Below are 25678 nucleotides of genomic sequence, written 5' to 3'. Positions count from 1 at the left end.
GTACGGTCACGAGATCCAGGAGCTAGCTCGCCAAGGCGTCTACTATATTGACAAGATAGACTTCCTTACCGCCTATACACGGATCCGGCCAGCAGTACTTACGCAGCAGAACATCTAGGCAGGCTTCTAGGCGACAGGGCTTATCCCTCCCTGTCCAGAACGCGTCCTATCGTCGCTTACTGTCGTCCGTACGCTGTCTTTACTAGGGACAACAGCAGACAATAACGTTGCATGGACCGCAGAGACACTGCGTACGATAGCGCAGCTTAAAAAGCAGGCTTAACACGTAAAGGACCTCCTTCACCGCTAGTCGCAGAGCCTAACAAGCTAAGCTATACGCCAGCTTGTCAAAGGTTGTTAGCTTGCGATGAACTTAGCGACTATACTCGCAGAGGAGAATAGGAAGCTTCGTACAGCTAGTTAGCGCCAGCGACGTAGGAGAGACTAGCGACGTTAATATATAGCTTGTGGAGGAGCGCTACAGGCCTAGCAAGGCCAGCAGCTCGCTATAGAGGCAGAAAGGGTGGTCGCGGAGGTAGAACAAGCTTAGGCTACTTAAGGACGTCAGCGCGCACTACTAACGTGTACGAAGTGCTATATCTAAGGACACACTAGGACTTAATGTAGACAGTAATAGACTAGCTATGTACAAGATTGTATTCTATTATTTTATGTTGTTGTAGAGCTATCGCGTAGAGAGTCGCGTCAAGTTAGGTGGGGTGCGCAGCTTACTGGGGTGCGCAGCTTACTAGTGGAACACAGTAACTAGATTGAGGCTTATATCAGCTGACAAGTATCACCAGTCACGTCCCCTTAACAATTTGCATGTCATAGAGAATGAACAACATATCGCTCGGCTGTATCCTAGACCGAAAGCTACAATTGCCTCCAACCATGACATCACATCACCGTGGATGAACAGGAAAACTAGTTTGGGGAATTCCTGTAATTCGTAGTACTCAACATCCAGCCTTAAACTCCTATTACTTTTCAAATCGTAGCATCGTCTGCTAATTTCTCATCCACGGCCAGCCGCTTGGTCTCGACAGGAGCGTCGATGTATTCTGTGAACTCAGATTGCGTTTCTGAAATGAATATTGAACCTTTAGAAGTATTAGATAGGCCGCTCTAGACTTCCAAAACCTAACTAAACTTAGGGAGAGGGGAACGTTACCGATGACACCAGCTGCTGCAAAGCAAGCGGCGGAAGTCCAGAGATTTTTGAAGGCCAGCCTATATGCTTCAGTCGATCCATGGCGAGCGGCAGCGAGGATCTGTGGCGTGATTCCGGGGATTGAGTTGACAGTTGGCGAATTCGCTGCGAGCGCTTTGATCAGGGCTCCTAAGTGGCTTGCGCTGAACCCAAGCGGCAATACGGCTGCAGAGATCTTCTTGGCTAGTTTGTCGCCGAGAGTGTTGCTGTAGATTGCATTATCAATAGCGAGGCCGACCGCGCCTCCTAAGGATCTTGTGGCCAAGGGCAGTGCAGTACCGAGGGATATCATGTCTGGAGGAGTACCCATCTGTGCAGCCACAATCGTACCAGTCAAAATGACTCCCAGTCCCGTTCCGCTAAGGACCGCATAGCCAAAGCCGTTGGCTAAGGGAAGGCTTTCCTTGTAGAATGCCATGACGGTGCAGAAAGCGGTGACGACGGAGAAACCGAGCACCAAAGTCTCTCGGATCGTCTTCCGAATTGTGATGTAGGCGCCTCCTATAAAAGCGATGACAACAGAGATTAGGAAAACTACGATGAACCGAAGACCGGCGTCCCAGGAGGTGATGTGAGAGATCGTAGTGAGTTCAAAACTGAAGTAGTTGTTGACCGTTTGGAAAGTAAGACCTTCAGTAAAGAAGAGAAGGAGTGAGATGGGCAGGTTTCTGTGCTGGAATAACCGATGGTTGAGAATGCCTTCACTAGTACCCTTCCACTCCCACAGGCCAAAAGCCACAAGAAAGCAGATGCCAATAATCAGAGGCGCGAGAACATGAATGTTTGACCATCTGTATGGATTGCCAGCCCATTGGAGAGCCATACAAAGGAGGACGAGGCCTGTTCCAATAAGCAAGCTTCCAGTCTAGTCCATTGTCCGAAGTTTCTGTGTTGTAGTCATTGTAGTCTCGAGCTCACGAGGCGGAGGGTTGTAGCCGAAGAAGACGCATACAAGGCCGAGAAAGTAGACGGCAGCGCAGATATACCAATATATCCGCCAGCCGTCAGGGTTATGTTTCGTAAGAGCATTGCCCATGAGGACTGCAACCGTAGCTCCCAATCCGCCGGATATATTTGCTGCAGCTTGGCCATAACCACGGTACTTCCGAGGCAAGACTTCCGAAGGAATAGCATAGGCTAAAGACTGACAGCCAAACGAAGCACTGCCAATAACAAAGCCGACTATGACTGTAGTAATGTCTTTAGATCGCGAAACGACGATATACCCGATCACGCCGAGCGCGTTGCAGACTATGATGAACCATTTTCGGCCCCAGAAATCTGCGGCCTGGGAGACTGGGAGGATAGCGACCAAGGTTAAGATGTTCTTGATGGTTCCAAACCACTGCGATACACTAGCGTCACCGAGCCTGGTTGCCATGCCTCGAGCGAGTATCCCGCCGCCCACAATGGAAATGAGTTGGGCAGTGCTCGTCAAGCAGACAGCCTACATGAAGCAACAAACTGTTAGTCGAGCAACGAAACAAAGAATCTACATGACGTACAGCCACCGCTATGATAGTTCTAACATGAACCTCAGTTGGTTCCACGAAAACTTCTTCTGGAACATGTTCTTGAGTTTGTGCTTCTTCTTTGTTGTCCATATCGTTGCACTTCGCTCGGCTTTTCTGTATTTTATGGAGACGCGTAACCGATAGAGTGCAATTACAAGAGGAACACTGTTTACATATGTGCACCAGGCAATAGATCTGTAGCCGAGCTGTCTCTACTCAGATTGTTCGGTCTCATCAAATAGGATCTGGAGCCGAGCCGTGACATGTCCCGGACCCCAGGTTTCCCCGCAGACGCGAAGCTCTTGCATCCGGGGGTAACGGTTAATATATGAGCTAAACTGAACGTGGATGAGATATGGTGAATCCGTCGTGTTCAGGTGGTCCCGATAATGAAGCCGAAACTTTCTCGGCGCAAGTAAACACGTATAACGCCGAACTGTCTCCACATGCCGCCCCTCGTGCATGGCCCTTGGTCACCGCTATCAAGATTGCAACCTTATAAATGATCAGCAAAAGTATTTACAAAATCTCACGTTAGAATGCATTGAAGAGTTGGAAACTCAATCACATGTAGATTTGGGCAACTGTGGCCTAATGAATAAGTTGGATAACAACTTTCATAAATCCCACGCATATGTTCAGGTCAGACGAACCTGCTAGTAGGGGGTGCACAGTGAAGTGACGCGTTCAACATCGAATCGGGCCTCACTCCCTGCAGTACCTTTGGTTCAGATGCAGCACGTATTTATCCTATCTGTGCCTCACGCCTCTCCACTTTCCCGGCCTAACATTCTTTTGTTTTCACACATTGCACTACTAGTCATTAGTTGCTCTTGTGGCTTGGAGATACACACATAAACATTTGCCTAGCCTGGATCTAGTGCAGCCGTCTCCGCACCCGGTCGATACCTTTGGCCTGTGTCCTTCGCTAACCCGGATTGCCAAGTCGGGGCCGCACCAGGGAAGGACACTGGTGGTGTCGAATCTATGCATGTTATCACAAGACCACACTGCATATTACCAGATGATATTCAACTTGTTTTCGGCTAGGAACTGAAGGGATCTCCAAACGATAGCACTTCTGTTAATGCAAGACCAATGCTGCTGGTAGAAAGGCATCTGCTAGAACATTACCAAACTTAGGCTTCACTACCCTGGCATACCTCACAAAACCATACGAAAGACGGATAATTCTGCTTATTATGCCCACCATGGGCACATTATGCCACAAAATAGGCAGTCAAGGAGTAAGTAGAGAGGTCGGCCCTGTCGAATCCGGGGGCTTGGTATGAACACGGCATGATTATAAATTGAGCACGTAATCTCGGTACTCGTCGTACGACTCGCACTCGGAATGTGGAGAAGTTGAAAGAAAAACGAGGCTTCAATACGAGTAATATAAGAGGTTGGTGAAAGTGACGATAGCATGTACGTATGCTAGATTCCTATTTTCGCAAGCGAGATATAGACTGATACATCCAACCATCATGGCTACTTCCACCGGAATAATTAAGCAGATAGCTACTGGGCGTAGAAAGCCTGGCTTGACTCGTAAAGAATTCTTTGATCACCGCTTCCAGATCCATGGCTCCATCAGTGATGCAGTCGACGACAAGAACCAAAAACCACAGTAAGTTCCAAAAATATAGTCCGTATTGCGCTCGGGCTTTGCTGACATCCAGACTAATAGTAAGTACATTCAAACGCAGATCTTCGATTCTGCTTACGGCCCACGGGGCGAGGCCGGTCCTCTGTTGAATGCAAATCAAACCTGGTGCGGACGTGACGACACCACCGAGCTTTTCTTTCGCGATTGGGACCATGTCACAGCATGCTTCAATAGCGATCATGTCAAGAAAGTAATTGCGCCCGACGGGTTTGAATTTGCGGATTTCGAGACAGCCATTTCATTAATGGCAAGAGAAAAGGAACTACAAGTTTCGACTCGTCTGGCCTCCAAGCCAACAGCCCAGCCAGACTATGCGACAGTAGCCATGTACTTCGTTTCTACACCCGACAATCAGCGGAATGGCCATGCAGTAGAAGCGCAAATTACGCCTCTTTTGATCACAGAGCTTGAGAAACATTGCCAGGACGAGGTTTGGGGGATCCGCGCTAATGTCGCAGAAGTCTCGGAACATTTCGATCTCCACGCATATTTTGGTGGAGCCGATTTGCCTCCGTACGCTGTGGTGTATAAGATTTACATCAAGGATGAAGCATATGTACCGTCGATTAGGAAAGCACAAAAGGACTTTGAGGCTGCAGCCAAACAACAAGTCGACACATGCAGGTCCTTCATTGTATTTTCAAAAGAAGCTTTGATTTTGGACGTAGAAAAGGATGTTAAAGTAAGTTTGCCCACTATGAAGCGCCTTTGAGCAAGTTTGGCTAAGTCATTTTACAGTTCTCTCTTGATCGCCAGCCCGTGTTCGCGGATCTACCTGGACCTAGCCATCTGAAGCCAGCAGTCTAGAAGACAGCACTTGATTTGAAGTCAGTGTAGAATGTCTATAGAAAATAGACCTTCAAATCAACTTTAGATTCTGGATAACACGTCACCCTTGAAAAAAAACTTTACATTTTTCACTGAGTCTCCCTACCACAGTCAGATCAACGTCACATGATATAACATGGTACATGTGCTATTTCCAGTGACTTGAAACTTGATCAAAGAAACGGATATATCAGTTTTTGCTTGGTAACAATTCTTGTTCTTAATGATTAATGGTTCTTGACTTTGAAGATATGCCTCTGCAGAGTATTAAGAGACAAGATACGTCGATAATAGCCAACGCCAATGATTTGATTGCTAACGATGTTGGTACTAAGATTAGGGATGGGGTGATGCAACGCGAAGGTAGTGGACTGAACATGCGTGGTAAATAATGTTTTTGCTCGATAGACGTTGAGTGATGCGAAGAATCAAGTGTTTATTAAAAAGAGATGAAATTGGTTGATGGAAAATTACATCAATATTGTGGCGATAAGGAACACCTGGGACGATAGACATCTCTTGAGCTTCAAACATGCCGTTGCTGGGAAACTGAAGAAAATGGAAGCAAGGTAGGCAGTAAGCAAAGAAGAAGAACGACAGCAGACTACTGGACTTCACTTGGTGTTTTGTTGCCCTGGTTACTTCATTCATTCTCTGTCACAGACTATCAAGTGATCTATCTGTATTTTCGTTTATTATGCATTCGCATACAACATGTCACTTCCCAAGTTTTGGTCGGTCAACAACACACTCTTTCTGATTGATGTGTCTCTTACACCATATAGGGAGATGTATTAGAAGTAGACAACCTGAGACTTTCAACATCAGTACTGACACTGCACTGTTATAAAAGTAAATTGTTAAACAATATTTCAAAGTGCCTGTTTCACTGCGTAACGCTAGAGACTAATATAGAAGTTGACCCAGCCACATCTGGATAGTTGCTTTTTTGCCAAGCTGCTCATCGGTACCATTTTGTTGCAAAGACACACCGCCACCTATGTTAGTTTGAAATTTTGGACATCACAATTTGATTTACATACACCGCGTGTTCGCAGCGTTTCAGCTAGATTCAACATTTCACTTTTCAATCTTGGGCATCGTAACCATTCTGCGATCCACGAATGGCAAGATAGCGGTAGATTAGAAAACAGATATAAGTGGACAAATAGAGAAAAGCAAACTTAGGCTAAAGATGGGTTTGGGAAAGGAGAAGGAGCATCGTTTCCCACCCACACGCGAGAACAATAGCATGGTCCACCGGTCGTGCTTTCATTCCATGATTCCTGGAGATGAAAAAACATCAAATTTACGCAGCTTGCTTGCATTTTATCCTTTGAGATGAATGGCTATAGCTATAGCTGGTGGTACCGGTAAGAGGGTTAGCTGTTATTTGTAGCGACATGGGCATTAGTTGGCAATGCGCAAAATGTGGCCAGCAACGAAGCGCAGGGAAAATAACGCTCTAATGATATTTCATCCCCCTTGGTTCTAAGATAGCCAGAGGGCCTTTACGCGTATGAACATGTTACAAATGCTGGTACTATACAACAACTTCGCTTTCGCCTAGTCACTAGATTATTTGCATAAGAGCCAGAGAACATCTCCACTCCCAGAGTTCATCTTCCTACCGCTCTTTCTCCTCTTCCTCTTTTTTGTTGCACTATTGACTCCAATCTCCAGAACCCTTCTCTTATTTCATCTAAAGCCAGATTAACAAATACACTCAACGGTTAAAAAAAACCCACCAGCTTATTATCTTGTTCATCGCTTTCATGAGGGTCGCCTCTTTCGCCGCTGGATACACATGCAAAGGGTCTACTAATTACTGATGTCCGAAGGGTGAAACAGATCGTTTCCGCGAAGGATACAACCCCAATCCGTTTTTTGTTACTTATCAATTTCTGAACTTGTATGATACATTATTGTAATTCTGCCACTTTATAGCCGCATGGTCTGTTGACCAAGACTTCATTGATGCGTATGCAGCCATGGATCCGATGGCTTTGTGCTACGTTCGTTTGAATCCTCATGAACCTTGGAGGGTACGCTACCGTGTTACTGTACATCAATTTGAGTTTCAGGAACAATAGCTGTATACATGAATTGGCTGCAAAGCAAGAGATATTGTAGTGTAATAAGAGCGGAAGTTGCGAGAGAATGCGAAGTAGCGAAGAATCAAAGCTGTTCCATATTGATAGAACCAGTCAAATCTTGTCTGGAGGCTATGAATGCCCTTGCCCTCGTGCTATTTGCAAGTCGAGGCATGTCCTTCGCCCCATCTTCCCCTCGGTCATCCTCATCGCTGTCAAAATCGATCCAGATTTATCAAGTTACTTTTTCTCTCTTTTTCTTCTTGTCCTTTTGTTGAATTTATGTGTCTCTCCTCTCCCGGACTAAAAGTACCGGCTGATGGTAGTGATGAGAGCGACGTTGCTGTTAGCATCTGCCGCAGTGTGCACGAACTGGCAGAACCACGGCCTAATCATGCGGTACATTCCGGGTTGCCCTGTTAGAGCCCAAGAATTAACTTTTCGGATTTTTTGACTACTGCTAGCGTATGTCTAACTCAAAGTTCGTCTCTTTGTGACTACACATATAAAGTCAGTGGAAAAGTCGCCGTGTCCCATGGCCTTCACATTCATTGATATATTATTCGTTTGAAACCTGTTTTTGTGAGTCTGTTTGGCATTTACGAATAAATGTACTGCTGGAATGGCGGAATGCACAAAGCAACAGTGTATGGTATCTAACTTCTACAAACTAAATCCGATACATAGAATGAAGACATGCTGTTGCGGGCTACGTAACCCAACACCTTGAACATGATCACTAGACATCGTTTTCCACGACAAGTATCGAAAGAGAACAAGAACTTCTAACAATACAACAACATATTCCGAGGATCTGCTTACCTCCGTAACGCGCGGCGTATCCCACGACCACAGCTACGATGCCAAGAACCCCGCGTATCAAGCTCCACGACGTTGCTTTTTCGACCACTTTGTTGAGAACAACTCCTGCTAGTAGCGGTGAGACGTCCATAGCTGTCACCACCTGCAAGCAGTGTGCATAGGTGTGTATCTTTAGCAAACCACATGTTCCGGTCAACGACGCGTCGGCACCGATGCCCCAATCCAGCTAGATGGCTGGTGTATCAATTCGAGTGATCCATGCTAGGGTGAAGGTATGGAACTCAGCCTCTTATCTGGCTCTTCAGTACATAAAGTCCATAGCTCCTGTCCTCCGTCTCTGAACACTCCCCATCCACCGCCGACTCCATCCTCTACCCCGAAAAAGAAAAGAACCCCGAAAAAAAAGACCTAGCTTCCACTGAGAATTGACCTGATACCTTCCGACAAGTGGGATTGAGAGAAGGAAAAAGAAAGAAAAAAAATGAAGTTCGCTATCCTGGCCCTCGCCGCTCTCGTGAGCCTCGTCTCTGCCGAAAGCGGGTGCGCAGAACCATACAAAGAGTACTGCTGCTCGAGGGACTCATCGACGTCGCTGAGTACAGGATGCACAATTGGTACGTCATTTCCCACCTCGTTCCCCCTCTTTCAAAAAAAAGGAAGGATGAATAGTTGAAGAAAAGAAAAAGGAAAAAAAAGGCTTCATACTGATATTAGCATGTAGCCGAATACAAGGCCGAAGAAGGCGAAACATTCTACGAAAAATGCAAACAGCAACGTCTCCTCCCGCGGTGTTGCAAGCCGAATTCCATCGTACCGTTCCACCGCTTCTGTCCTCATCCGACTCCTAGTTCTGTTCCTAGTCCCACTCCGATCTAGCGGGGATCTGGGTTGGAATAAGGAGGGGAGGGTGTTTCTGCCCGGGAATGGCTGCTGATACGCTGGTACACTGTCATAGTCATAGTCAGAGTAGAGGAGAGTTGTTATTGTTATCGTTTCATTATTTTTTTTTGCGAGCAAAGACAGAGGAGACAAGGAACGTACATACAGAGAGTGCTAGAACAGGCCTACCAGAATATGTTGAGAGAAAGAGAGAGAGAGAGAAATAGAGTTCACACCATGTCGTGGTCGTGGTGCCGCAATGTATAGTCGAGTTGAGTGTTGCAGCTGTAAGCCCAATAGATGTAATAAGTAAAACACAATTCCAGGCCTCTAAGTATATTAGTAGCGAACAAAGAGCTTCTATTGAATGCAAAAAAAACGCCATTCTCAAAGTCACAATTCAACTTCGTGTAACATGGATCTAAAAACACGACCAGGAACCTATTTATCAATCCCCACAAAACGACGTCTTCCCCCCCTCCCATCTTTGAGTGTATATGCAGACAAGAAAAGTTGAGAGCGGCTGGCAGGCAGTGAGAAAGCAGTGAGAAAGCAGTGAGTACAAGCATTACTTCTACCCTCAGCTACATTGAATTACCTCATGTTCTGCACCTACAACAACAACAACAACAACAACATCAACAACGACACGATTGCGCAGTGTTGCTAGAAACAATGCTAGCTCCGTTTTGTTTTCTGAGACTGCATTGCAGCACCGCGTGCGGAGAGCCCAGTTGGCGCTAAGAACGACGCCGATGCATGTGAAACTGTTCCGACTAAAATTTACGAGGATACAGAGTCTGGGGGGTGAGTCGGAATCCAGCATGGGATAGCTGCCTGAGGTGAATTATAAGGGGTCTCAGTGAGAAAAAAAAAGGGGGGGGGGACTGGGAATAAGGATGAATGAATGAATGAATGAATGAATGAGGAAGGGAAATTAATATATTCCACCCCGTTTTTTGATACACAGTACTGTATATAGACCCTTGACTTTCGTCTGGACATGGGGATGTAGAATGATGTAAGTTGTTAAATTGTTCAAACACTACTTCACACATGAAAACCTCAAAATACTAGAAACCAACGACGGAGAAAAAATGCTTTTGTGCTATGCGCGAGAGAACTTTCATACAGACCACGCACCTGGTGCAAAGCACGCGACCCAGAGTTAGGCCAGCCATAATAGAGGTTCTATTTCTCATTGTAATGCTAGTAAGTTAGGGCTAGAGGAACCTGGTTAATTTGCATGACTCGGCAAGCGATCAAAGAAAAAACCCCCCTAATAGTGAGTAATACATTTCATGTATTCTGCGCTTGGCTAAAAAGAAGCTGCGAGCCTACCACCATGCACGCTTGTAACCAAGTCATGGACCCTGCCAGCAAGAAATATTTTGCACGACGCTTATGCTGTTTTTGCTGAAATTGATAATCACATTTTGGGGGGCCGACCCCCATCCCGTGTTGTTCCTGCTAACCTCATTCAAACTCGAGGCTATCCCTGACACACTTGCGCACGCGCTTCTTGAACTCTGCTGGATTATCCCTCCACAGGCTTGCAGCCTCGACGTTAGCGGGCGACTCGTCGTTTGGGCTCGACAGCATGGATATGACGGAGAGGAGAATGGTTTCGGGTGTTTGGACGGGGGACCAGCGTTCGGCGGCAGATTCGTAGCCGTACTTGTCTTCTTCGGGCGGGTGGAGGATCGAGATGCAGACTTCGCCGTTCGGGTAGACTTTGCGGTGTTAGTCGGGCATGTGGCAAGGAGTAGTATGCACGAGAGGTGGTGGAGAGGCTCACTGTTGGGGTGGAAGATGGGTGTCTCGAAGCGCATCTTGGGCGGCATGAGGGGGTATTCGGTGGGGAAGGTTAGGCGTGCGCGGAAGAAACCTCCTATATGACGTGTGAATAGACCGGCGGCCCGTGATATCTCAGAGGATGTGTACCTCCATAGAACTTGGTGTCGTCGTCAATCATGAGCATCACCTCCCACTCGAATACGTTGCTGTCGACGAGTCCGCAGCTGATGCCTGATATGCTCTTGTCGTTCTGCATCTGCTTGAGCTGGCGAGCCAGGAGGCCCGCTGCGGCCGATGACGATGCCATGCTGCGCCGTGGCGGTATGTGAGCGTGTGGCGTTGGAGGTTGGACCTGGGCTCGGGATGCGACTGGAGGCGTGCTCACAGGCAAGCAGAGGTTCGTGCTCGGGCTCGAGTTTGGAAAGAAGGGCCGTGAAGAGTGCAGAGGCGCGTTCGGGCGGCGGGCGGAGATGTCGCAGCGGTGGGTATGGCGGGGCAATCTAGTCAGATTGCGGGCGCTCGGCAGAAGTAAGTACACCTAGAGGCGCGTGGTGGAGGCTCACCTAGGACATTGGCATGCCCCGGTAAGCGGACATGATGCTAAATACCATGCGGCCGACTGGCACGTCGAGTGGCCTGACGAGCGCAAGCCTGCCTATGGAGCGGCACGGCGGCGGTCATGGGCAAGTGCGCTCCAATGGCCGTGTTGCATGTGGCGGAGAGTGCCAAGGCGAAGAAGCTCATCGCAGGGGTTCCCCAAGGCCTTCGGGCTTGCCCTTTTGCGTCGGCGCTGCATGCGCGCCGGCTTGACGATCGATTCTCCGCCGCCGCGGGTGCGACAAAGGCGCTGCATTCGGCGCTGGACAGGCCATCAAGGCGACCATCTGGACCTCGGCTTGAAACTCGATAAGCCTGATAGCGCCATGACACAAAAGCAGCGCAGTGGCTGGGCGCACATGGCCTTTTGCTCACATAGGTACATTGATTAAAATAGCGACGACTGCTGGCCGGACCCCTCTGGCCTGCTCCCATTACATTCCCGCCCTCTCCGCCATTACACATCCCATGCCATTCCCCGCGGGCCCGCATCTAGGGTATCGTTTCGTCCAAGCTGACGTGAATTCAAAGTACAAGTGCAGAAGAAGAGTATGTCGTCAAATCGTACACGGGCGAGCGCATTCGCCTCACCCAAACACCCTGATGAAGCCCCAGAGACCGGCGCCGCAAAGCACGGGGATGGTCAGATTGTCGTCCCAGCCAAACACATCCATGGCCTCACTGGCGCTGGCAATAACGCCAGCAGCCAGCGACATGACGCCCAGAGCCACGTGTCCCGTAACAGAAGCCTGGGCTAGGGACAAGTTGAGTGTCTCGCGCACTCGCAAGGGCAGTGCGAGGGCGTTTTGGAAGGCAAAGGCATGCTCTCCCTGGTTGTACTCCGAGTACAGAGGGCCCAGCCAGCCCCACCATACTGCGGCTGTCATGACACCAGTCACGCACGCCGCAATGGATCCCGCGAGGCTCTTGCCCTTCCTGACCTTGGGCGTGAGATGGCCCCAGAGCCGGCCAAAAGTCGAGGCAGCAGTGTCGCACCAGCTCAGGAGCAGGATACTCATGACGCCAACGTCTTTGGGACAGAAGCGCAGGACGATCCACGCCCCCAGCAGGTATGAAATGACTCCGTTGTAACCGTCCACCTCAGATTCGCGCATCAAGGCGCCGAGGCAGCGGATGTAGAAACGGTTCACCTGCCAGTAGCGATGTCGGATGACGTCGGTCAGGGCAATGGGAATCAGCATCGTCAGGAGAACGTTGTGGATCTGCGACGTTTGCGTGTCCGTGCAGTAGAGAAAGATGGTGAGGAATCCAATGGAAACGTGGAGGATCTTGCGGGGTATTTCATGCCGGTGAATCTGGAGGGCTTGTCAGGAGGGGTCGTGCAACCATGCGTCGCATGTCCAACTTACAAACGATCGCCACTTTTGGTGAATGGGAATAAGGCCCAGAGGGCTGGGGCTCCTGCTCATCTCTCGCCAGTAGTTCTTGTTCGCCGCCGCCGGCGACAAGTGCCCGTTGGGCATGCTGCTCGGCAGCGTCAGGTCCTTCTTCATGGAGCCGTTCATCTGCCTGCGGGTGGACAGGCCGCTCATTCGGCGGCGTCCTCCTACTTTGTCGAGAGCCGGGCTCCGGCTTCTGGTGCGCGCCCTCGTGTCAGGATCCGAGCCGGACTCGTCTTCGTCGATTGGTGGTGGTGACGTAAGTCGCTGTTTGCGCGCCGCCGAGCGTGTCACAGGCCCAAAGTAGCCGTCTTTTGTACTGCCAGCCTCCGAGGGCGTGGGCGAAGGCGATATCACGCGCGGCGTGTGCGGCACTTGATATTGTCGTGAGGACTCCATGGCGGCTCGCCAGTAGATGGGAAAGCAGGGAAGAGCGGGCGTCCGGATGGCTCCGGAGAGGGTGCAGCGGGCCGCAGAGCAGAGTCGGGCGAGATTGGCAAGCAACGGAAGCTGGCCTGGGGGCTGCAGAAAAAACGGACGGTGAGGCTGCGTGGGCGTGTCACAGATATCACGCGGGCTGGCGGCCTTTAAGACATCGATGTCAGACGCAGGCGCAGGTATTACTGGAGACTGGCAGCCCGTCGATTCGTCCGGGCAGCGCGCATCGCTTCGGGGGACAGGAGAGGCCACAATTCTGGCAGGCGACAACCGCGGTCGTCTTGTTTATGTGTAGGCAGCGGAGCAGGGGGGCGGGCGGGCGACGGCGATGCAATCTTGCTTGCATGAGCGTGGGAAATTTGATTCTGCAGGGCCACATACGTATGGCGTGCCTTCGCGAAGGTGCCTGCGATCAGCGTCGCGGCGGATCCGTCTTGGCGATTCCATCAGGTGGGCGGGCGGCGGCAGCGAGAGCGAGACAGGTGTCGTCCATCTTCTCCACGATGCATGACGACACTTTTCTGTGCCACGGACCATGCATGTCATAAGACGGTGACGGCGACACGGCCGTGCAGTGCAAAGCAAAGCAAAAGTAAGCCTCGACGCACAAACTCAAAACAAACGTACCCCTCGCGTTGCTTTCCCCTCAGCCATGTGGCGCAGCCTGCAGGTCTGGGTGGCGCAGGTGGCGGTGTGCGGCCCCACTTTAATTTACGACTTCGCCCAACTTTTCTCCGCACCGACGCTGCGACTCTCTCAGCAGCACCAGAAGACATCTGCCCAGGCTCGACACGGCCATGGCTCCCCAGGCGAACATGGACCGCTCCTTTGGCGCCCTGACGCCAGCGCTGTCCGAATGGATCCTCGAGGCGGTCGATTCCATGGGCTTCGTCAAAACCACGCCTGTGCAGCATGCAGCCATCCCCATGTTCATGAAGAACTCGGATGTTGTGGTCGAAGCTGTCACGGGAAGCGGAAAGACTCTAGCGTAATGCCCTACACACGTTCTGGCGCGCTGATGCTAATACACGTCCAGCTTTCTTATTCCCATTGTGGAGCGCCTGCTCCGACTCGATGCGCCCATCAAGAAGCATCACGTGGGTGCCATCATCATATCGCCAACCAGAGAGCTGGCAACACAGATTCACACAGTACTGCTATCTCTGCTCAAATTCCACGCCCCTTCTGCAGCCCTGTTGGAACCCGAAGATGATGACACCGACATGGACGACGCCGACGCGCCGCCAAAGCCAAAGTTCCCCCCAGGCACCTTGAGAGTCGTCCCTCAGCTGCTCCTTGGCGGCTCAGTGACGCCCGCGCAAGACCTTAGCAGATTTCTAAAATCATCCACCAACATTCTCATCGGCACGCCAGGTCGACTTCTCGAGCTCCTCTCCTCACCGCACGTGCATTGCTCGCAGTCTTCTTTCGACGCTCTTGTTCTCGATGAAGCCGATCGCCTGCTCGATTTGGGTTTCAAAGATGATCTGCAGAAGATCCTATCTCGTTTACCCAAGCAACGCCGGACTGGCCTTTTCAGTGCGAGTGTAAGCGAGGCAGTCGACCAGCTTATTCGCGTTGGTCTCCGAAATCCAGTCCGGATCGCAGTCAAGGTCAAAGCACGAGCTGCGCCCAATGCGGCGACAGGCGAGGCCGGGGCCATCGAGGACAAGAGGACACCTGCAAGTTTGCAGATGTCGTACCTAGCCATGCCTGCGTCTCACAAGCTCTCCGCCATCAAGAAACTACTAGCGTCTTTACAGCCACAGCCCCAGAAGTCAATCACGTACTTGGCGACATGTTATTCCGTCGACTACTTTCAACACGTTTTGCCAGAAGTTCTAAAAGGGTATGCCATTGTTCCTATGCACGGCAAGCACCCAGACAAGGTCCGCCGGAGAAACTTCAACAAGTTTGTTGACAGTGTAGCACCGACTATCCTCCTGACCACTGATGTTGCAGCTCGAGGTCTCGACATACCGTCAGTTGACCTAGTCTTGCAGCTCGATGCGCCAAGTGATCCAAAGACCTTTATCCATCGTTGTGGTCGAGCAGGCCGAGCGGGCCGTAAAGGACTTGCCGTCACCTTTCTGAACCCAGGCCGCGAAGAAGACTATGTGGAATTCCTCCGCGTCCGACAAACACCCATATCGCCCTTGACCACTCCAAAAATCGACGTCTCCAAGGAAGAAGCAGAAGCGGCAAGTAACAAAATAAGAAAGGTAGTCAAGTCTGACCGGGCGCTGTTCGACAAGGCGCAGCGAGGCTTCGTGTCATGGGTCCGCGCATACAGCAAGCACACAGCCAGCTCCATATTCCGCATTCCAGATCTCGACTGGACAGAACAAGGCAATGCATGGGGTCTTCTCAAGCTACCCAGCATGCCCGAACTCAAAAAATGGGACGGCGATCGAAGTCTAGGCGTCGCTCTGGACTTGAGCACCTACGCATACAAAGACAAGGCGCGCGAGCAGCAGCGCCAGGTCGAGCAGGCCGAGTATGAATCCAACAAGGCCGAGGGCAAGAAACGCTATGTACCAGAGGATAAGAAGGCTTCGGCTTGGACTCAGCAGAAAGACATGAAGGCCTTGAAGGAGCTGCGGAGAGAGAAAAAGGTGGCAAGGCGCGAGCACGAGCGTGTGGCGGCCATGACTGAAGACGAGCGCAAGGAAGAAGAGCGGTTAAAGGCCATGATTGCGCAGGTGCGGAAGACAGTGGCTGAGAAAGAAGCACAGGACGAAGAGGATGAGTTTGAGGGATTTAGCGATTGAATTTCGTCATCTACATTCTGCATTTATCGCACCATGTAGCCGTTTAGCGTATCAGTACCTTTATAATCGCTTAAAAAGAAACATGTACAGTGGCCAAGAGTCGCCTTCGAACAAGATCTAGATTCTCAAGGAGCTCGATAGTTTGGTGGGCGCCATGCAAGAGCTCATGCAAATACTCACACGCACTCTTCTACCTTGCATCATGTGCATGCTTTGAAACTGACTTCGGCAGATCAACGCCACGTGTAGTGACATTTCGAGTCCACGCTCTTGACGTTTCAGAAGAAAAGAAAATCAATAAATAAGAGGATATCATGCAGTGAAAATGTAATGGACAACATATAAGACGGAGACGATCGCTTCATGGGAAGACAGAAGAAAGAAAGAGAAAAAAAACGAGTACACCTAGGGCGCCTGAGCTAGCAAAGAACAAACAACATTCAACCCATCTGGATATATATGTATGTATCAGGTGACCTCCCCCCTATAGGCCCATGAATCCAGAACGCCTACGGCAAAAAATCAAAAAATCAAAAAACCAATAAACAGGATGGCTTTGCAAGAGAGAGAGAGAGAGAGAGAGAAAAACGGAGCGCTGGGTCTGCCAAAAGCACTAGTATCGAAGCCACTGGAAATCGTCATGTGCAAGCACTAAATTGTGCCCCTCACCCCAGACTTGACCTTCGGTGGCAAAGCGCAGACAGCCGATTTGGATGAGGGGAAAGAGGCGATTGCAGTCGTTTGCGTCAAAGGCCTGGAAGTGCTTGGACGTGGCACGCAGGGTGTCGCGCATGGTATCGTGCAGCTTGCGGGCCTCTGTCTGGTCGACGCGAAGTCTGCGGGAGAGGGCAATGGGGTTGTGGCCGCTGCCGCCGAGGGCGACGACTTTTGTGGGAGTGCGCAGGTTGAGCGTCATGCATTCAGTGTAGAGGACGCTGAAGTGGGGGTCGGCCTGGAAGAGCAGATTGGCCAGCGTCTTGAGGAAGATGGCAATGTAGTCGAAGAGCTGCTTGGCAAAACACGTGGGCGAGTGCTCGAGCAAATGCGCCAGCTCGTGCTCATGCGGCACAAAGGATTCTCGTGGCCCGTCTCGCAGCGGCTCGCGCGTGCGCAGGTCGACGTTGATGCACAGCTGGTTGATGGTGGGCGACAGCGCGGCGAATTGTATCCACGTCAGCGAGAAGTAGGGTCGGCCGTGCGAAAAGGTAATGTCCAATTCATAGCGCAGCCGCTTCGACGCCACCTGGTGCTGGATGGCCTGCTTGAACTCGCGATACGTCTGGCGGCACACGCGCAACAGGCCCCGATAGCAGCGCAGCGGCAGGTCATGGCGCACATAGACTTCCGACACGACCATGACGCCGCGGAACGACTGTTCCAGTTCTTCGCCAAGCAGCATCTCGTACACATGGTTGCGCAGCTCCAGCGGCAGATCCAGAAACCCAGGCATCGTTTGGCCCAAAGGAAATCCCCCCAGATTGCGACCGATGCCGATGCTTTCTTGACAATGCGCCTGGCCACCACCACCAACCCCCCCGTAGCCAGAGTCCAGGGTCGGGGCGGCCCACGCGAACGTCGCAAAAGGTGAGGAGAAGGGCCCCTGGGGGGAGGCGAGGGCTTATGTATTACGGGGGGCGGGCAGTGGGAAACAAACGGGAGAGAGGGGAGGGGAGGCCAAGTTTGCGGGCAACACACAGACAGCCGGGTCCCAGGACGCAAGAGGGGTGGGCAAGAGAACAGGACGGGAAGACGAGGGGGAGCCAAACTGTTTCGCGGATTCAATGTTAGTAGGTGAGTTGTATGTAAGTCGTATGTAGGGCGTATGTAAGTGGTAGTAGTAGTGGTAGTAGTAATAGTGCAGGAGTTTAGGGAAGTGAGGACGGTCCTTTCTTTCCCTTCGACACGGGCACCGCACAAGCGCGCAATCTTGTGAAACCAATCGGCCCGTGCTCGCCACGTGATTGGGTCGGGGCACCCGGATTGGACATGCCGCCGCTTTGCCTGCCAACGGCTCCGCAACCCCCCAAACGTCGTCATACCCGCCGCCATGACTGTTCTCGCGACCACCAATGGCCTTTTTGCACAATTTCCATTTCTGCTAAATACCGCCGCTTTTTCTTTTCAGAATCGCCTTTTTCTCGCTCTCTTCGCTTGGGAAGCTTGCAGCGCTCATGGACGAGTATGAGCTTGATCGCGTAGGCACGAATAACCCTGCGCTGTGTGCGCCAAACTCCCACGGCACACCCGTCCAGCGCCAAAGGTCTCGCGGTGCAAAAGCCACGCCGCCATCGGCCTCGGATGGCTCGCAGGACACGGTCATCCAGGAAGAAGACGTAACCAAATACGATGTACGTGTCTCAGAAACTACTTACAGGAGCATCTTCACATGCTGACTCGGTGCAGGTTGGCTGGCGCAGAATCGTCAGGAACTTCTCGCCGTCGTGGTTCTCCGTCACCACGGGCACGGGCGTCGTCTCGTTGCTTTTTGTCTCGATTCCCTTCCACGCAACCTGGCTGTATTGGGTCTCTGTCTTCTTCTTCGGCCTGAATGCCATTCTCTTCTCCTGCGCTCTGTCGATTTCCGTCTTCCGATATGTCGCGTACCCAGAGATCTGGCCCGTCATGATTGCCGACAGTGCCAATTCGCTGTTTCTGGGGACGGTTCCCATGGGCTTTTCGACGCTCATTTCGGCCTGGTGCTCCATCTGCATTCCGTACTGGGGCTCGTGGGCCGTGACGTTTGCTTGGGTTTGCTGGATGATTGACGCTGTGGTTGCTGTTACGGTTACCATTTCCCTCACGGTCCTTTTGATATCGGCTTCTCGTCGCCAGGCCCTGGATAGGATTACGGCTGCTCAGCTGCTGCCCATCTCGGCTTCTGTGGTGGCTTCTGGGGCGGGTGCTCGAGTCGCTGACAACATGACTGACCCAGAGCATGCTCTTGGCACGATATTGGCGTCGTACATCTTGTGGGGCATGTCTGTGCCTCTATCAATGACTGTCATCGTCATGTATTACACGCGCCTGGCACTGCACAAACTGCCACCACGCGAAATTGTCGTGTCGTCCTTCCTGCCACTAGGTCCTTTGGGTCTGGGTGGCTACGCCGTTGTTCATCTTGGATCGTCATGTCGTCGCGTCTTTCCACAAACCGAATCCTTCTCAGACATTCCCATAGCCGGTGACGTCTTTTATGTTATCGGCATCTTCATGGCACTAATAATGTGGTCTTTTGGACTGACTTGGCTCTGCTACGCCCTCGCTTCCATATACAAGTCCCGCCCGTTCCCCTTCAACATGGGCTGGTGGGGTTTCACATTCCCACTTGGTGTCTTCGCGCTTAGTACAATTGAGCTCGGCCACGTCATCCCAAGCCTGTTCTTCAGAGTTCTCGGCACGATTTTCGCCGTCGCCGTCATCATCCTCTGGTGTGTCGTCTTCATCGGCACAGTCAGAGGCGCATGGAGTGGTCACCTCTTCTACGCGCAGTGTCTGAAGAATCTGCCGCCAAAAGACAGCACGGGAAAAGAGGTGGTAGACAAAGAGAAAGGATCACAACAAACAAAAGGACATCACGGTGAGAGCGTCAGAGAAAAATAACAATTTGCAGCCGAATCCTGCAAGATCAAACATTAATACTATCTAGAGTGGAAATCCTGTCCAATCACTCTATGCATCCAACACTTTTGTGAAGCCGAATATACAAAAACCAGGACAACTACACAAAAAAGTCGAAAGGGTGGCCGGGCCGTTCGCGCATCGGAGTAGGCTCGTCCATGTACATGCCTTGCACTCTGAAGAGAGGACAGACGATGGGCTCGAGTGCACCAGCTTACTCGTCGTCCTCCTCAACGTCCTCGGCGTCCTCGACCTCAGGCGCGCGGCCGAGAATCTTCTTGAGGCCATCCTTTGCTGCTTGCTCAGCCTTCTTGGCTCCATCTTTGGCGATGTCCTCGACGCCAGGTGCGCGACCGAGAACTTTCTTGAGGCCATCCTTTGCTGCTTGCTCAACCTTCTTGGCTCCGTCCTTGGCTGCTTGCTCGGCCTTCTTTGCTCCATCCTTGGCAATGTCCTCAACACCACGAGCCTGGACAGCGCTGGCAGTACCCGCAGTGCCCGCAGTCGAAGCACCAGCACCAGTCGCGGCAGTGTTCGCAGTGCCGGCGGCAGCGGTGTTGGAAGAAGCGGCGGCGGCGTTTCCAGTGGCAGCGTTTCCAGTGGCAGCGTTTCCAGTAGCCGCGTTGCCAGTAGCAGCGTTGCCAGTAGCCGCGTTGCCAGTGGCAGCATTGTTGGCGGCAGTGTTGTTGGCGGCAGTGTTGTTGGCGGCAGCCTTCTTACCCTTCTTCTTGCCCTTGCCGTTCTTCTTTCCCTTCTTCTTTCCCTTTCCGTTCTTCTTGCCCTTCTTCTTGCCCTTGCCCTTGGTCTTCTTTCCCTTCTTTCCCTTCTTCTTGTTGTCCTGGGCCGTCGCCGGTGCAGCGGCGGCAGCAGCAGCAGGAGAGGCCGCGGCAGCAGCAGGAGCAGCAGCAGCAGCCGCAGGAGAAACAGCAGCCGCTGCAGGGGCGGCGGCGGCGGCAGCAGCATCGGTGGTGGCCCTCTTGGTCTTAGCAGCTGCGTTGCATTGAGCTATCACATGGTTAGTATCTGTTTTCACTACTCAAGTTCCAATATCAGTGCTACTTACTCTGCTGCGAGGTGCAGTCAGCAAGGGTAACGGCCTTGTCGCCGCCGTTTGCTTTTCCGGCGCATGCGTTGAACTGCTGGTCGCAAGAGCGCTGGAGCGCACCAGAAAGGTTGACAAAAGAGTCGCCCTTTACCGCAAAGGGGCGCTTGGCATCGCCAGTGTTGGTAACCGGAGTAGCCTGGATACCAGCAACAGCGCCAGTGAAGGTCTGCAAGTTGCCGGCTGCGCGGGCATCAATGGCACGAGCATTGGTGAGCGCAGCGGCGCTGAGGACGGCAAAGGTGGTGGCGGTGAATCGCATGTTTGCTGTTTTTTTTGTAGTTGGATGTTTTTGGGGAAACGGAAGATGTTTGGATGCAATAAAGAGTGTTGGAAAGACTGAAAGCGAAACCGGTCGCTGTGAACAAGAGAATGAATTGATCAAAAAGGAAGGGCTGATAAGAGAGTGGACTTCTTGATGATTCTTCAAACTGGGCCGCGCTGCACACGATATATATACATGCAGATGAAGGGCCGTTTGACTCTGCGAATATGGCGGTGGCAGCATGTTCGGCTGTACTGCCTGTCGTCAGCTCGGTGCGGCGGTACTACCAGGCGCGACGTACATTTACGCGGTCAAGCCTCAAACCACTGAAACTCCACAGGCCTGTGGCGTCGACACACATTATGCCTCAAGTCTTGGGCGCCACCCCTGCAGTTTACACAAGAGGGCCAATCGCATTCCATGGTGAAATGCCCATCCGCCAAGCCACTGACAGGTGGTGCCATCCGCGTGCCGCCGTCGCCCGGGCGTGCGGGTTAGGAGTGGAGAGTGTGGTGGTTGCTTGTCTGAAGACAAGCTTTCTTGACAGCGATTAAGCTCTTCGTGGCGGCCTTGTCCGACACAAGGTGAGACACACTACTGCGGTCTGGAAGCAGTGTCATTGGCGAGCCGGCACGAACACTGCAGTTTGCATAGAGCATCTAGCGCCAGAAGGCCATCCTGCTAATTTTCTCTGTTGCCCTTTTCCATTGCCCTCTATGTTGTTCCCACCCTTCCCCCCCCCCCTCGGTGTCTCGTCCGCCCCGCCTGAACAGCCATACCCTCCACCCCATATCCTGGCAGGGCTGACGCAGCCCCTTTTTTTTCTCTCTCTAACCCTTTTAGATGTACCACCGCTGACGGTCGAGCCTCGCTACCTGACCCATGTCGGCTTTCGCAAACGCAATGGCGCCGACGGACTCATTCGGACACACGTCGCCTATCCTGACAGGCAAGTCATGCAGGAGGGCGGCGCGCTCCAACCCGTTGAGCGTAGTGCCGCCCGTAGGTGTTGGACAATACGGGTTCAGCAGGGTAAGCGACGACGCATAGCCGATGATGTCCGGCACAATGGTAATGTGTTTGAGAATAAGGGCAGCCCAGGCAGCGACGAGCAGAATTAAGGAACATACTAGCAGCGCTGTGAACCACTTCCAGTTTGTGCGGTACACGGGCTTGGTGGCTCTGGTTGTTTGCGCCTCGAGCGGCAGGAACTGGATGTTGGACATGGCATTGGTGGAATTCAGCTGGCCCGTCTTCAGCACGTATGCGGGCAGATTGCCGGCGAGTGCAGGGGTCCCGTACGTCGACTGCCAGAAGGTGTTGTACATGATTGTCAGACGGTCGCCGAAGACCTGGGGCGACAGCTGCCACAGTTTCGCGTAGCTGAAGAGCACGCCGATGAAGTCGGTTGGGTCCTGGATCCATCTCTCCATGTTTGTGGAGCCTCGGGCTACCGCGCTTCCTACGTTGTAGGTGTCTAGATTGACCATGGTGGCGAGCTGGTTAAAGACAAAGGTTTGCCGAATAAGCTTGTCGATGCCTATTGTGAAGTTGCTGTCGAGTAAGTCGAGCTTGCGCATCTTGTACACGGCGCACGCCTTCCCTTTGCACTGCACGCCTGCTTCAAAGTTCTCATACGTCAATTGGCATCTGGCTGTGGAAAAATCGTACTTTTCCTCGCTGTGGTCAAGCGATCTGGTCGCGAGCGAGAGGCTGCGAATTGGGCAGGGATAGTTTTGGCACTGTTGGAGTGGGCACAGCGTGCGGTTTTTGCATGCTGGCGCCGTATCATTGATGACTCTCAGCTGCCACGTAAACTTGTTCTCAAAGTCGGCGGGCTCCTTCTTGGTTCCGTTGTTACTCGAACACGTCAGGTCAAACTGACGAGCCTTGATGTTGAACGTGGAGGAGCCATCCGAAGGCTGGCCGACTATCGGGATGCCTATGAGAGAAGCATACGTGATGTTGTCGGCCGTTGGGTCCGAGATGACTTTCCATCCATCCACGGTGGTGCTGTTCTCCAGATGGCGGTACATGGGGAGCTTGATGTTTCCCCACAAGTCCATGGGCGTGTTCTGGAACTTGGAACTACTGAGGATGGCAGCGAGGCAGATGGAGGTAAAGGCACTGCGGGCTTCGTTGATGAAACTGGCGCCGCCCATGATACTGTCTACTATGGACATGGGGCTCAAATATCGTACGAGAACCGTCGAGTGCACCTGGCGCGTCTCCTGGTCTAGCAGCCGCAGTGCCGATTGTCCGCCGACGGGCGAGAGCAGCCACACCAAGACGGATACGACTCCGATGGCAGACCACGACCGCAACGAGAATTGGCGTTCAAGTGCTGAGAAGACAGACTGGCAGCCGATGAGGTGTTCGAGGCGACCGAGCGTGGTTCCTCGCTGGGCTAACCAGAGACCAAGATGGCGGAAGAATCGCCCCATTAAAGCCGCGAACAGCAAGGGAAATATTGTGGGGGACAGCAGGAGCGTTTCCTTGAGCTTGTATCCGTAATCTGAAACTTCTTCTCCGTTTAGCTTGGCTGCTATAATGGCGAGTACTAAGCTGCGTTAGCATTTGCGCTCAATATTCGTAGCCTAAGTACTGCCATCCCCAAAGAAGAAAATAGACCTACCGACAAACATGATGGGCGTCGAGGCGAGAATGACATCGAAAATCAGGACGATGACTCCCCACACCGTCATGGTGGCCAGCTGCTTCGATTGCAGCGGCCAGTCGCCCTTGATGATTTCGGTGGTCTGAACGGCGTCCTTGGAGCCCTTGGCTCCTCCATCCTCCGCGCTGCTGCCATCTAGCGACGCCGTTCCCGGCGGGCCGCTACTATACGAGCCAGCGTCGTAGCGCGTGCTCGGCTCGAATCCATCCGTGACGGAGGAGCGGCGATCTGGATTCTGGCCAACGGGGTCGTATGCCATGGTTTTGCAGCAAAGAGCAACGCGGCCCGATAAAAGAGCAGCACAATGCGAAACTGGTGAAGGAAGAAAAAAAACAGCGGTCAGATGAAGGTGGAGGGCGGGCGAGCAGCGCGTAGAAGAAGCACCACAGTGCGAGACCAGGTACGCATGTTTAAGGCGTGCCGCCCAGCCATATCAGCCCCAAGATGGAACGTCCAGGCTAGGCTACAAGCTGCAGCGCGCCACGGATTGGTGTAGATTGGCAAGGATCCTTCTTGGCGGGCAATCCCGCACTGGTATAGGTATACGAGCCTCGTTTTTGTTGCATGTGTATGTTGTGATTCCCCGAACGGCGGCCTTGGACGAGGCTGAGAGGCTCCACCGTGCATCTGCATCTGCATCTGCATCTGTATCTGCATGTATTCTCCGGGCCACACAGCCCGCATGGCTGCGCAACAGCATCGTGCATGTACTCTGCGGGCGAGGCTGAAGAGCGAATGGCGTGATTGGGGGGCGGGCGCGTGGTTATGCAGTAGCAGGTGGTAGTGGGTAGGAGTTAGTTATTATTACTTGCAAAGACGCTTTTTTGCCGCCGGGGGCTGCTTGTATTACCCCTCGTAGCTCCTAGCGCGTTGGCCCCCACAATTTCGCTCAACGGGCCCACCAGCCATTCTTCTCCCATCTGCAGTCAGACGGAGGCAGAGGCGACAATCACAATGCTACCACTACTGCAGCAATAGCTAGCATCCATCCAGTCCTTGTCCCGTCCCGTGTCCGTTGGGGCCAAAGAAGGCTGTGCCAAGCTCCCCTGTTCGACTGAAATGCCATGTGTCTGCCTGTCGCCCACTCACCACACATCACGTGCGACCCCACGCCACCATGAAAAGCACAGCAGCACTTTGGCGGACGGCAGCCCGCGCGCCATCGCCCCTGCGGCAGCGCGCAAGCCACCCCGAAGTCAAAAAATTCCTACGTCTTTCAGATGAACAGTGGTCTCTTTTCATGGTACGTAGATGCATTTTTCACAGCCTCGTTGTTAGTTCCCACGCGCGTGTCACGTGCGCAAACTATCGTGATTCCGAGACTAACCGCATTGCTTCCCCTCCAGCGCGTTTCCCAAAACGTGTGTGAAGAACATGCAGGATACAAGCTGAGCGAAATCCCTTCCGTGGAGAGAATACGCATGCGGCGCCAGATTCAAACTACAATACGCGAGGTAGGGCTTCCTGCCCTCGACGACGATGCGATTGAGTGGCGGATTTCGAAATGCATGCCTGAGCTCAGAGTGAAGATGCGGGGTGAGTACTGGTCAATAGTTTTCTTTCTTTCTCTTTATTTTATGATTAGGGCTGGGTTGACAAGGCTTTACACCAGACATTAAACACTGCCATAACTGGGAGGCCGCCACCAGAACAGAGTTCCCGCGCCAGCTCCTTCGCGAAGCCGTGCTTGCACACAGCGACCAGATTCCAAAGGAGAATCTGCGCTACTGGTCACATATACCAGAGGATGTGCGAAGAGATATCATCGACGATGCTAATCGCAGGCTCGCTGAGAAAGGCATGCCAGAGGTGGATTCAAAAGCGCTCTTGTATCGGATTAGAAAGTACATGAATCACTGGATTAAAAAAGGATGTAAGTTTGTATTCTTTCCTCGCCGGTTCATGGTGTTTTGGGTATAACAAGGCTGACAAAGCACAGTCGTGCAGAAACCAAAAGACCGTCGAGGAAGCGATTGACGAGGACGCCATCGAGAA

The 25678-nt window shown here is 52.2% G+C and overlaps 11 protein-coding genes across 11 annotated transcripts; 5 read left to right on the top strand and 6 right to left on the bottom strand.

The window, feature by feature from the left end:
- Positions 1-990: 990 nt before the first annotated feature.
- SETTUDRAFT_18524 (uncharacterized protein) lies at positions 991-2817 on the bottom strand (the record flags this gene model as incomplete). The annotated part of the gene is made up of 4 exons (XM_008021904.1): positions 991-1103; positions 1175-2053; positions 2132-2660; positions 2719-2817. 4 exons carry the CDS (start codon positions 2815-2817, stop codon positions 991-993), a joined length of 1620 nt encoding a protein of 539 aa, XP_008020095.1.
- A 1397-nt stretch (positions 2818-4214) lies between these two features.
- On the top strand, positions 4215-5203 carry SETTUDRAFT_152898 (uncharacterized protein; the record flags this gene model as incomplete). Its single annotated transcript, XM_008022707.1, has 3 exons — positions 4215-4357; positions 4418-5078; positions 5135-5203. 3 exons carry the CDS (start codon positions 4215-4217, stop codon positions 5201-5203), a joined length of 873 nt encoding a protein of 290 aa, XP_008020898.1.
- Positions 5204-10494: 5291 nt separating this feature from the next.
- Positions 10495-11122, bottom strand: SETTUDRAFT_18522 (uncharacterized protein; the record flags this gene model as incomplete). The annotated part of the gene is made up of 3 exons (XM_008021903.1): positions 10495-10751; positions 10817-10909; positions 10963-11122. 3 exons carry the CDS (start codon positions 11120-11122, stop codon positions 10495-10497), a joined length of 510 nt encoding a protein of 169 aa, XP_008020094.1.
- Positions 11123-11669: 547 nt separating this feature from the next.
- SETTUDRAFT_162428 (uncharacterized protein) lies at positions 11670-13584 on the bottom strand. Its single transcript, XM_008022706.1, has 2 exons — positions 12783-13584; positions 11670-12728 (listed from the first exon to the last, which is right to left on the bottom strand). Exons 1-2 carry the CDS (start codon positions 13209-13211, stop codon positions 12000-12002), a joined length of 1158 nt encoding a protein of 385 aa, XP_008020897.1. The 5' UTR covers positions 13212-13584; the 3' UTR covers positions 11670-11999.
- Positions 13585-14047: 463 nt separating this feature from the next.
- Positions 14048-16021, top strand: SETTUDRAFT_152895 (uncharacterized protein; the record flags this gene model as incomplete). Its single annotated transcript, XM_008022705.1, has 2 exons — positions 14048-14238; positions 14287-16021. The coding sequence occupies 2 exons, from the start codon at positions 14048-14050 to the stop codon at positions 16019-16021; spliced, it is 1926 nt and encodes a 641-aa protein (XP_008020896.1).
- A 613-nt stretch (positions 16022-16634) lies between these two features.
- SETTUDRAFT_170630 (uncharacterized protein) lies at positions 16635-17636 on the bottom strand (the record flags this gene model as incomplete). The annotated part of the gene is made up of 1 exon (XM_008022704.1): positions 16635-17636. Exon 1 carries the CDS (start codon positions 17469-17471, stop codon positions 16635-16637), a length of 837 nt encoding a protein of 278 aa, XP_008020895.1. The 5' UTR covers positions 17472-17636.
- A 556-nt stretch (positions 17637-18192) lies between these two features.
- Positions 18193-19621, top strand: SETTUDRAFT_133726 (uncharacterized protein; the record flags this gene model as incomplete). Its single annotated transcript, XM_008022703.1, has 2 exons — positions 18193-18369; positions 18425-19621. 2 exons carry the CDS (start codon positions 18193-18195, stop codon positions 19619-19621), a joined length of 1374 nt encoding a protein of 457 aa, XP_008020894.1.
- Positions 19622-19697: 76 nt separating this feature from the next.
- On the bottom strand, positions 19698-21124 carry SETTUDRAFT_162427 (uncharacterized protein). Its single transcript, XM_008022702.1, has 2 exons — positions 20703-21124; positions 19698-20644 (listed from the first exon to the last, which is right to left on the bottom strand). Exons 1-2 carry the CDS (start codon positions 21001-21003, stop codon positions 19854-19856), a joined length of 1092 nt encoding a protein of 363 aa, XP_008020893.1. The 5' UTR covers positions 21004-21124; the 3' UTR covers positions 19698-19853.
- Positions 21125-21141: 17 nt separating this feature from the next.
- Positions 21142-21711, top strand: SETTUDRAFT_162425 (uncharacterized protein). The gene has a single exon (XM_008022701.1). It carries the CDS (start codon positions 21234-21236, stop codon positions 21558-21560), a length of 327 nt encoding a protein of 108 aa, XP_008020892.1. The 5' UTR covers positions 21142-21233; the 3' UTR covers positions 21561-21711.
- Positions 21712-21756: 45 nt separating this feature from the next.
- SETTUDRAFT_162423 (uncharacterized protein) lies at positions 21757-23996 on the bottom strand. The gene is made up of 2 exons (XM_008022700.1): positions 23642-23996; positions 21757-23566 (listed from the first exon to the last, which is right to left on the bottom strand). Exons 1-2 carry the CDS (start codon positions 23940-23942, stop codon positions 21846-21848), a joined length of 2022 nt encoding a protein of 673 aa, XP_008020891.1. The 5' UTR covers positions 23943-23996; the 3' UTR covers positions 21757-21845.
- Positions 23997-24800: 804 nt separating this feature from the next.
- Positions 24801-25660, top strand: SETTUDRAFT_152889 (uncharacterized protein; the record flags this gene model as incomplete). Its single annotated transcript, XM_008022699.1, has 4 exons — positions 24801-24926; positions 25030-25219; positions 25296-25556; positions 25623-25660. 4 exons carry the CDS (start codon positions 24801-24803, stop codon positions 25658-25660), a joined length of 615 nt encoding a protein of 204 aa, XP_008020890.1.
- Between the last annotated feature and the right edge of the window lie 18 nt (positions 25661-25678).

This window comes from Exserohilum turcica, assembly GCF_000359705.1.
Source record: "Exserohilum turcica Et28A unplaced genomic scaffold SETTUscaffold_1, whole genome shotgun sequence".
In the NCBI taxonomy this organism is placed as follows: Eukaryota; Fungi; Ascomycota; class Dothideomycetes; order Pleosporales; family Pleosporaceae; genus Exserohilum; species Exserohilum turcicum.
Note: the sequence above shows the minus strand (reverse complement) of the source record. Positions and strands in the feature narration are given on the sequence as shown.